At 39.4% G+C, this 11,438-nt stretch overlaps 1 protein-coding gene across 4 annotated transcripts in view; it reads left to right on the plus strand.

Moving 5' to 3' along the window:
- LOC139474276 (centrosomal protein of 57 kDa-like) overlaps positions 1-11,438 on the plus strand; it is a 32,191-nt gene that overhangs the window by 15,239 nt on the left and 5,514 nt on the right. For all 4 annotated transcript variants that reach the window (XM_071257217.1, XM_071257221.1, XM_071257219.1 and 1 more), the window contains exons 2-8: positions 3,133-3,319; positions 4,762-4,941; positions 6,053-6,294; positions 6,673-6,750; positions 7,529-7,732; positions 9,690-9,901; positions 10,896-11,040. In XM_071257217.1, coding sequence (XP_071113318.1) covers positions 3,133-3,319; positions 4,762-4,941; positions 6,053-6,294; positions 6,673-6,750; positions 7,529-7,732; positions 9,690-9,901; positions 10,896-11,040 — 1,248 coding nt within the window. The remainder of the gene's footprint in view (positions 1-3,132; positions 3,320-4,761; positions 4,942-6,052; positions 6,295-6,672; positions 6,751-7,528; positions 7,733-9,689; positions 9,902-10,895; positions 11,041-11,438) is intronic.

The following is an 11,438-nucleotide window of genomic DNA, read 5'->3' on the forward strand; positions in this document are numbered from 1 at the left end:
TTTCTACCCTATACCACATGCATTATATGCACATGTACAGGTGATAGTGTCTGTGTGGAAATGAGCATAGCGTCAATAGTGTACTGAAAAACCTGGTGTCGTGTGTTGCAACTCTCAGTTTTTCTTCCAATGAGCTTTAAGCTTTCCTGGGCAGAATCTCCCACCTGTCCAGTCATCCAGAAATAAAAATGTAAATACAAACAAGAAAATTCCTCCAAACTAGCTAACAGTTTCAGAGCCTAGATTAACTGATGTTCCAATTGTGTATCATCGTTCAGTTAGTTGGGCGTACAGTAGGGCTGTTATGATTCACTCAAGTATTCAGTGAATCGAACTGTATCCATTCATGAATTGAATTCGTTATTTGTGGCCACCAGAATCGAATAATTATGAATATGCAATCATGTGTATTTACATACCCGTACCTACAAATATCCTTAAAAACATATATGATTTGCATAGATTTCTTTCAAAGACAGCACTCTGATGATATTTAACTTGACAGTATTGTGGTCATTGTCGCTTTTGAGCAGATATTAGTACCTGGATAAGTGCAGTATATAAATGTTTAATATATTAATAATTAACAAACCATGTCAAATAATTTATGTTGTTAATGTTTCACTGAATGTAACAAATAATCATAATAATACATCAACTGCTGTCTTGTTATTGTATTCATGAATTAATATTCGTATTCGTTACCCTACATTCGTGATACGAATCATATTCGCCTCATAGTGTATTTGTTGCAGCCCTAGTGAACAGTTGCGATGATTTGTACTTACACATCTTATGAAAGTGGAAAATGTACTATAAAAGTATTGGCATTGCTTTATCCGACAGACATAACCATGGTAACAATATTCTGAATATTGTCAACATTTGTCAATCTTGTTTTTTCAAGAACAGGGTATTGAAATCATTTCAGTGTTAGAAATTGGCACTAGTCCTATAGTCCTTGCCAAACTGCCCAATAGTTAAGGTATCATATGGACTAGTAGAAATTTGCCCTTTTTAAGGGTTTTGCTATATGTTATCATTATAAGGACTAGTGGTCTAAAACTGTTAGTTTCTAACACTACATTTAGTATTGATTAGTCACTTGGTTAAGATTGGTTGATATACATGTATGGATCAACAAAGCACTTGCTTTTATATTAGTGTATGTCAGGTGAGCTATAGTGCTTCAACACATTCTGGTCTTCGACAACAGACAGTACAGCATGCTCAAATTGTGAGTGTATTCAATGCACTGGGTATTGTCATACAGTTACTGACAGGAAATAGCTTGAAATTAGATTTCAGTTTCTTAGATAAAAAGAGAAGCAAATACGACATTTTAGTTTGCAAAGAATGGCCTCCAAGGAAGTGTCTCAGTTTTGTGTTTGTAGTTGGTGACACATAGTATCCAGGAGACTGCTGGTTAATGATGCACATGATGTTATTCATGAACTGTTATGGTAACTGATCTGGCTACAATGTTTCTGACTTAATTGTGCATGTAAACTGATTTTTACAAATGTCTCACAATGGAACGAGATTTTGTTTCCTTTTTGCATGTCTTTGTCCAATTATCAAATGTACACTGTTTCAAATTCAGTGTTTGAAACTAACATGTCTAGTCACCTAGTCCTTATAATGATAACGTATAGCAAACCCCTTAAAACGGGGAAATTTCTACTAACCCTTATGATACCTGATATTGGGCAGTTTGGCAAGGACTATAGGACTAGTATATATAAATCTTATGTATTTACCATGATATACTGTTCAATAATGACTTGAGCAATTTAAAGTGATAGATGGTGAACAAAGTGAATATATTGCTTAAATTTATGCATAAGAGATGATATATGGTGTGAGAGTAACTATGGCAACAAAAGTATCGTGCTAAAATACTTTCAGTTATGTTTAGCATGTACCTTGACTGATCATTCAGATAGGATTCCAGAGTAGAATATATCCCGAGCACCAATGCTTGTTGAAGAGCCGACTTCTACGCATAACATGATTACAGTGAGCATGGTGAGTGACCAGGCTCAACATGCAGATTGTGTGTCATGGTACTCATGCTATCGGCCACCAGTTTACCTAGCCCTATATGTATAGATTAACATGGAATATTGCAAACTGTGGCATTAAACAGTATTCACTCACTTGCCTGTATGAACAAAAAGATAAACAACAAGTGTGTTAAGTAGTCTGTTTAAGATTTTGTACCAAAGAAATAGCTGGAACGTTTAATATTCTTCTGTTTTATTAGTGACAGCTGCAACAATGGGAAGTATCTGACATAAGTACATTTCATCTGAAGCATGTCACGTGGAATCAGCACAACTGAAAGCCTCCAGATAACTCGATACAAAAACTTGGGGCTGGTCCTGCTTTGTTCATCATCATTTGACTTCTATTACAAGATTAGTGAGGTAGAAATTCTGGATACATTTACGGTTTCACTTGAGTCTGTTGAATTGTTTAACGAGACGGGGGCATTCAGCGCTAGAAATTGGCAGTGGTCCTCTTGTCCTTGCAAAACTGCCCAATAATTAAGGTATCATAAGGACAAGTAGAAATTTGGCATTTTTGTGGGTTTTGCTGTGTGCTATCGTTATAAGGACTAGTGGACTAAAAATGTTAGTTTCTATCGCTAGGCATTTATTAAAACAGTCTGGTGACAGATCCCTAATCACAGGCTGCAATAGACGGCTTATCACTGATTCACTCACAGCTGGCAATGTCTGGCTGACAGTTGTTGATTTGGTTGGTTTTGTCACTGCTCCAGATAACTTAATGAGTCAATGGGCATTGATACTTTTTTGTTAGTGTCAAATCAATGTTTGATTCCAGTCTAGGGGCTATTTTAAAACCTATAATTAGACCTATTTAAGAATTATTCTGTCACATATGAGCAACTTTTTTATCTGTTGTGCAAAATAGGGGTTGTACTTCAGTACCTGCAAAACTATTGCCTGAAGTTGTCTTTTTGTATCCTTTCTGTAGATATTCGTGACTGGCTAAGTAATATAGCAATTTTTACATTCCTGAAACAAGAGGTATGATATTGTTAATTGTTTACTCTGAACATGCTGATTGAGATTGGGACTAACAGGTTGGACTGTTGTGTTTCAGGAGGCAATGAGCTCCAGCCAGAAGTTCCCCATGTCCCCGGGGTCGCTGTATGACACGTCTGTCCAGGACAACTCGATCAGCCTCACCCAGTACCACGAGTACCCCTCCACACACCCCTTCATCAACACAGAGTTCAGGAGAGCTGCAGGCAAACTGTCTTCATCATATCCAGAGAATAACCGAGATGGTAGGAAGCTGTAGGACTCCATCTAGAACCATGCTTCACTTTACTTGGAGTCCAATACCTGTAGAGTGTATAAGGCGTGCTATGTCTTGACTACATGACAGTGTATGCATATTGTAGGAGTGAAGGTCATCTCAGTGATAAATAGAGAATACTAAACGAGCTCCCGTGTAATACCAATGTTATGAAACGAGTGAATAGTTGTGGTATTTGACGAGCGAAAGCGAGTCAGATACCACAACTATTCACGAGTTTCATAACATTGGTTTTACACGGTAGCGAGTTTAGTATTTTATTTACTACTTGCCATTTAAAACGTTTTTAGAATTATACTGTCGAGTGTGAATAGTCTGACACCTACACGATCCACGGCATAATACAATTGAGTTTAACAGAATAATACTTCAAACACGTCAAAAGTTGAAACGTATGAATTTAATACCATACAACGGTCTATCTTTAGAATTCAGGCGTCCGTTCCACAAAATTATCGTAGCGTTAAGGTTATCGCAACTCACATACTTAAACTTAGACCAACGACTGTCGTTGCGCTACAGCACGATCGCCTTGTGGAACGGGGCCTTGCACCTCAAAGTTTACAATCACGTCACAATACCCGATGACGTAATTTGTGGAATTTTGTTGCAAGATCCTTCGGTGAAACAGTGCCATGTGACGTCAGCCTAGCAATAAGGTTGCTGTGGTCATCAAGTGTGCTTAAGCTCCCCTCAGTGATCTATCATCTCCACACGCAATGTCGTTGAATAAGCCAAGGGATGTTGAGAGCTTTCAATATTTTTCGTGAAACGTGTTCCGAGCACGCGTTTTGGCATTACACAATGTGTAATACAACTGTATGTTTATTAAACGGGTGATCTCTTCACGGGCAAGTAATAAATAGAGAATATCACCCTAGAGTCTTTTGATATAAAATATATTAGGGGTAAAACAATACATCAGTGCACCAGTGGCTCGTGAGTTTTCATGCGACGATACAAATCGATACACAACGATTATTTGTGATATAGATACAAGACAATACACTTGCTAAAAGAAAATACTTACTACTCGTAAAATGACACCCAACAGTCCGTCAAATGTCATGTAAAAAATGTTTTGTAATCAGGGTTTCATGTGCACTATGAAAAATAGCTGCTGCGAACATGTATCTGTAGTTAGCTTTACGTTTTTAAAGTTCCTTGAAATTTGTCTAGGCAAGAAGTTTCCATGTGATTTGACGTAAATATGAGTATCACAATACATATCATATTGTGACTTATATATTGTGATATGTATCGTATCGTGACCTTGCTGTACTGTTACACCCCTATAATATATCGATGAAAGTATAAAACACTGCGGCTATGCCGTATGCACCTTGTATGACATTGATTTGTTACTGCTGAAAGCTGCATATTCATAATTCACTCACTCACTCACTGCAGCGGTGGTCTCAGCTCTGCGGAATCTTCAGGACAAGGTCCGGAAGCTGGAGCTGGAGCGGTCTGCGGCGGAGAACAACCTGAAGTCGCTGGCGTCGGAGACGTCCCGCTACAAGGACATGCTGCAGGGGGAGCAGGACAACAAGGACTCCACCAGCATCCTCGTCAACAGACAGACCAAGGGTGAGGGCACCTTCACGCTGTAGCATCAACTCAGACAGGATTGTCTTGTGGATTTCCCCTTTGTTATTTCAATTATACATTCAGAGCTTGATTTAGCTATATAAAAGATGCACCAGTGCAACCTATTATTGAAAAATGCGACCTAATATTTATGTATGCATGCACATGTGCTTGCACAAGTGTAAAAAAAATTCAAATTTGTGTCTGACTAACCGTTACAAACGATAGAAGAAAGGCAGATATTTGAAAACAGTTTGGCTTAAAAGGCTTGGGGAGGATAGTCTATAGAAACACTGCAGTCTGTAAAATCTGCACTGCACAAATGATCTGGCCGAACAACCAATTTAACAACATTGTCATCGTCATTCAACATCGTAACGTGTGGCATTGTCATCCACTTCAGCTGTGAGATCATTACAAAGTGGGAGCTGCAATGTATTGCAATACAGACTTTCTGCCAATACCCATCCCTGTTATTTACCATACTATATCACTCATCCCTGTGTCCTGTGTAACAGTGCAGGTTGAGTCAAGGTCATCAAATCAAACCCTGTCATTTCGGTACAATCTCTGGTTCTTTTATCAAGTAAACTACCCATAAACCTATCTTTCTGTCCAGTGCAACATCTGGGCTAAACTCTCAGTATTGAAGAAAACAATGAAAGTACACCTGCTGGAGAAGTGTTCAGACTAATCTTGTAAGAGAACACAAAATACAACAAGAAAGTATGATAGCATCCACAAACCCGAGCAATATGTACACAGTCATGTGCCCAGTCAGTGCCTGTAAAGATGCAGTGTAATTTGGTGATGTTCATCTGCAACCACTCAATCTTTTGTCAGACCCTTGAAGATCAGGGGTAGAATACGTCTTCATGCTTGCTGTAAGAGGCAACTGCTTGTCGTAAGAGGCGACTAACAGGATCAGGTGGTCAGGCTCACTGACTTGGTTGATGCATGTCATCATATCCCAATTGCGTGGACGATGTTCGTGATGGTAATCACAGGATTATCTGGTCCAGACTCGATTATTTACAGACTGCTGCCATATGGCTTTAAAATTCCTTAGTTTGGCGTTAAACAACGAATGAAACACTCATTCTTTTCTTAGAGTTGGGGTCGCAGTTGTCGGCCGCGGAGACGAAGTGTGACGTCCTCGAGAAGCAGCTGAACTACATGAGGAAGATGGTGCACAATGTGGAGCGGGACCGCCTGGACACCGTCGCCCGCAGCGTCGTCGTGGAACAGCAGAGGGAGGAGGTCATGCCCAGGAAGTTCAAGATTCAGGCGGAACGCATCTCCGAGCTGGAGCGAGAACACCTCAAGCTCACAGCCACACAGAATCTAGCAGAGGTACGTTACGCATGCCGGGTATAATGTCGAAGTGAATGAGAAGCTTACCATCATTTGATCATGTTGAGTTAAGACTTTCAATTATTATGATTATTGTTGGGATTTTGGTTATTGTTTGGTTATCTTGAAGGGTTGAAAATTGGTTGAAGTATGTCAAATGCCTCAAACTGCACAGACTATTGAGAATGTTCATCTTTCCAGGGAGTACTGCGAGACATGTGAACAGTTTGATTTACCAATAGATGGGACATTAAAGCAATTACTACAGTTAATTCTGGATATGAGGCGTGGTATTGTTTCATATCACTTCTATACCTTGTCCATGTATTGACATTTGTCAAATACAAGACAAGTACAAGTGTAGTGTTTCTTCTACAGTCCAAGATACGAGAACTGGAAGACAAGCTGAGAGATGAACGGTTGACCAGAAGGATGACACAACAGAGAGCTGCAGAGGTACTGGATTAATGGGCAAGAGTGGCCCTGTGCCCTTCATCCATCTGTTACATGTATTAAATCTTAGCTGCGTTATTGCCCCTGTGAACGTCCTCACTTCGCTAAGGTATCAAAGATAAGACATATATTACAAGTTTTTGGTTGCAAAGGAAAAATTATCTGCTTTCACACTTCTTCCTTTGGCATTTAACATGTTTGAATATTTCTCCAAGTAGGTTATGATGCTTGAAATATTAAAGCATTAATGTTCTTGCTATTGATAGTTCAGCTCCAGTGTATCTGAGTATGGTAGGTCAGTTAACCTTTAACCTTTCAGTTGCATCTCTTTGTAATGCTAGGATCCGGGATAGGTCTTCAGCAACCCATGCTTGTCGTAAGAGGCGGCTAACGGGATCGGGTGGTCAGGCTCGCTGACTTGGTTTATGAATGTCATCGTTTCCCACTTGCATTGATCGATGCTCATGATGTCAATCGCTTGATTGTCTGGTCCAGACTTGATTATTTACAGAGCGCTGTCATATAGCTGGAATATTGCTGAGTGTGGCATTAAACAACAAACAAACAAACTGTAATGCTAGGATCTGCTTATTGTGGGTTTGAATCCAAGATTCTGCCCTGATTATGATCCTTGGTCTGTCTGCACCATACCTGTGGTCAAGCTTTCACTCCTGTTATATATGTCTTCCATCTGCTTTACACTGGGTTTTCCTCCAACATCCAGCTGACATGATATATAACTGACCTCCCGTTCAACTCATGCCAATATGTCGTCTTCCAGCGGGAAACAGATGCTGCAGCTCAGAGAGTGTACTTCGCTGCAGAGGCCAATGGTCGACCGCCGGTGAAAGCCAAGAAGCCAACAAAGAAGAAAAAGAAGAAAGTAGTGGCCCCTAAGAAGACGAGCAACCACAACACCAGGAAGGCAGAACCCTCCAAACACTACAGGCTGAACCTGGCAGAGATTCCCTTTGTGGCTGGGAGGGTTAGTATGGTTAGACGCAGGGGTCCGGAAAATTTAAAATCCCATTCGGACATTTACATTTATGCCACGCCCCCTTCAAACAGCGTGTTTTAGTACGACTTTTTACACACAAATTACAAGTTGTTACGTATTCATAATATGATGAATTATGAATTGTTTCAATTTAAATTGTTTAATTCACCAAACAATTAATAACAAATAATATCATTTTAGATATATATGGAAAACATACGTTTGTTTCTGTTATAATAACGATCTGTCAACGTTGTGAACGGTCTAATTAATATTCATGAGTCTGCTCAAGTGTACGCGTTGTAACATTTGGATCGAGACTATTATCCCATATTTGGTTATCACGTGACCTCACGGGAAAAGTTTGTTTAAAACTAAAGATTATTTAAAAACAAGACAGATAATATAATCATAAATCCTAAACTATCGTTGATAGCAATAGTTATTTGAATACTTTTTCATCTGTACTTAATTATTGACCATAAAAAAAATTGATATCGATCGTCACAGAAAGCAAAATGGCGGTCAATCAAGATTCTTATATACGACTAGCTACTGAAAACAATAAAATCTGCAAATCCTCATTGTATGTCAACCAAGTAAAAGTCGTTAGCCACGACTTACAAAATGATCATTCAGACTTTGAGGGTTTGGCAGATCCGCTCGACTGATCTGCATCGGTCGACTGGCTGTGGTCACGCTTTCGCTTTTTGTCTGAGGTTACATATCGTAGCATTGTGAGGATAATGAGGTACATCGATGATGCAAGGTATTTATGTACAGTTGTAAACACATTTTACTCAAATTAACAAGATGCTCTCAGTAATAAATCCTCGATTAATCAGTGTCAACTCAGTTTATTGCCTATTACAGTGATTGACCGACTGGACTAGTACGATGTATTTACAGCAATCAAAACAAACAAAGCTTGTCAGTGTAGATAATCTTCATTGTGTTACAACTGCTGACAGAAATTGCTCAGTCCTAACTGTTGATCATGTCCGGTCAAAATTTAAGAATGTCCGGACAATACTTTTTAAAATGTCCGGACAGAAAAATTTAAATGTCCGGTAAGCAATATTTCAAACCGGACATTTGAGATTCCCAATCGGACATGTCCGGCGCATTTGACGGTTTCCGGACCCCTGGTTAGACGTTATCAGAGATTGACTTTTCCTTGATTTGATTGGCTGCTGTAGAATTACAGCTCTCTATTGGTGGGATTAATCTATATGTCATTGTTATACCAGTACATTCCATGGATTTACCCTTTCACTATGAGTGACATCTCTAATAGCACATTGGTAAATTGATGGAGGACTACTATTTTTTATCCACCACAACACCTTTTGCAAGGGGTATTAAAATGCTCAATGCAGTCCATCTGTTCGTTCGTGCATCTGTCCATGCAAGGTGTCACTTCTGGAGCAAATATTGAAAACCCTACAGTATTTCTTTACTAAACTTGGCACATAGATAGCTCTAGTTGTGAACTGGTTCCTTTTGATAGTTTTGGATTTTCGACAAAAATATTTTTCGACTTTCCATGGCAACAACTTTGACTTAGAGTGAAAATGGTGGTAGTTCTCGTTTCTGGAACAGATCTTGAAAACCATACAATATATCTTTACTAACTTGGCGTGCAGATAGGTCTAGTGGTGAACTGGTGCCTTTTGATTGTTTGGAATTTTTTAAAACTTTATTTTTCGAGTTTCCATGGCAAACTATATATATGTAACTTGTTGATATATTCAAGACAAGTATTTTGAGGAGGATATCAATGACGTCCTCTTGTTATTATAATTACCTAAGTTTTAATTCAATCCATACTTTAGGTACAGGTTAATGGTATCTCCATCAAGTTTGATTCTGTTAATGTTCTGGACACATGCTGTTTATGGTAAAGTTCTTGATGTAATGTAAGTGATGACGTTTTTCTACACAGGCAACAACCCCAAGCCATGCTGTAGGCGCCAATGTCCAAAGGGTTCTTGCTTGGATGAAGACCCACAGCACAGCCCTGTGCCAGGAACACTACCAGAATGGTGACATTCCCAGCACCGAGAGCGCCTCCTCCAGCTCCAGCAGCAACAGCCTCGACAACGACCTCTCCGACATCCTGCTAGCACTGCAGGATGAGTTTGGGCAGCTCAGCTGGTAAGAAGAACTTCCTATAGATCATGGGGTGAAGGCCGTCTGTAAGATGGTCATCAGGGTAAACCTTGACTTACAAAAGTGGGGGTTCAGAGGACCCCAGTAATTAATTTTTAGGGTCCTTGTAAATTAATGAAATGGTGTAGTGTACTGTATGTTTAGATAATTACTTTGGAGCCTGGAATGAATCAATGGTCATGTGGACAGTGGTCATGATTGATGGGTGATGGGTGAAATGACAGGCGCCCATCACTGCTGTTGATTCACAGAGATTTATCTAGTCCTGCCCCAAAGCTGATATTTGGCCCCAAGTGTGCAGCAAATTTCAGTAAAATTTCCCAAAATAAATTAATAAATTCCCAATATTGATGAGTGATGAGTTAAGCAACAAGCAAACCACAGTGGCCATGCTGGTGTTTCAGACTGATCGGTATGCTGTATCACACCTTTTAGGTTTAGATTCCAGCCAAAACAACAAGATGACTTGCTTTAGAATCTGTTGATATCAGGCAAGTCCCAAATTATTGGTTGGAGTTTTGAAAAAAAAATTGCACTTGCTCCTGAACATGTTTTTTTGATGAGTCATATTTGATGCTACACACCTGTGGATATCCGAGGTGAATAGGTCTTCAGTAACCCATGCTTGCTGTAAAAGGTGACTATGCTTGTCGTAAGGATAGGGTGGTGTGGTTCGCTGACTTAGTTGATTCATGTTATCGTCTCACAGTTGTGAGGATCGATGCTCATGATGTCATTCACTGGATTTTCTGGTCCAGACTCGATGATTTTTCAGACTGCTGTCATATAGCTGGAACATTGCTGAGTGCGATGTTAAACAACAAACAATCAATCAACGATGCTACACATTCCCATTTGTGAGAACTAGTTTATACAAAAACATCAAAGGGACTGTAACAGAAGTCTGGATCTGCCCACACCTGTTATGTATGAATCTATAATCAGATAGCTGTTGAGGGTAATGTTCTCCTTTCACCAGCGAGCACCAGGAACTGGTCAAGCAGATCAATGAGGTGGCTGACCTGCGGGCAAGGGAAGACATGGAAAGGGAGTTAGACAGTCTCATTGTCAAGATGGACGTCAAGGGGCAACAAATATCAAAAGTCAGACAGCATCAACAGAAGGTCAGTCTGAGTAACTTCATATTGGAATAAAATATTCCTGATAAAATAATAGTTTCAGATACAATTCTTTTGATCATTGTATAAAAATTCTTAAAAGTTATATTATTGGGTAATTATTAACCCAATCACCGGTAGATTCAGAGAAAAGTGTGTACAGCTGATTGCTACTTCCGGCTTAGTTTACGAGAAAATAAACACGGTAATCTTAATCTCTACAGGAAATACAATTTAGTCGGTAAATCATCATGTCTAGTTGGGTTTTTTTGTCTTAAATTTTAAATTTGTATTGACCAGGTTTAATTGTTATGATCTGTTTGTTTCCCTGAATACGAAGGATATGATGTAAATATTTCTGCGGAAGACACATTTTTATTGCAAATGTAGGGATTGCGCATGCG

The sequence above is a fragment of the Haliotis cracherodii genome, unplaced genomic scaffold (genome assembly GCF_022045235.1).
Source record: "Haliotis cracherodii isolate W230 unplaced genomic scaffold, xgHalCrac1.p SCAF_3, whole genome shotgun sequence".
Classification (NCBI taxonomy): Eukaryota; Metazoa; Mollusca; class Gastropoda; order Lepetellida; family Haliotidae; genus Haliotis; species Haliotis cracherodii.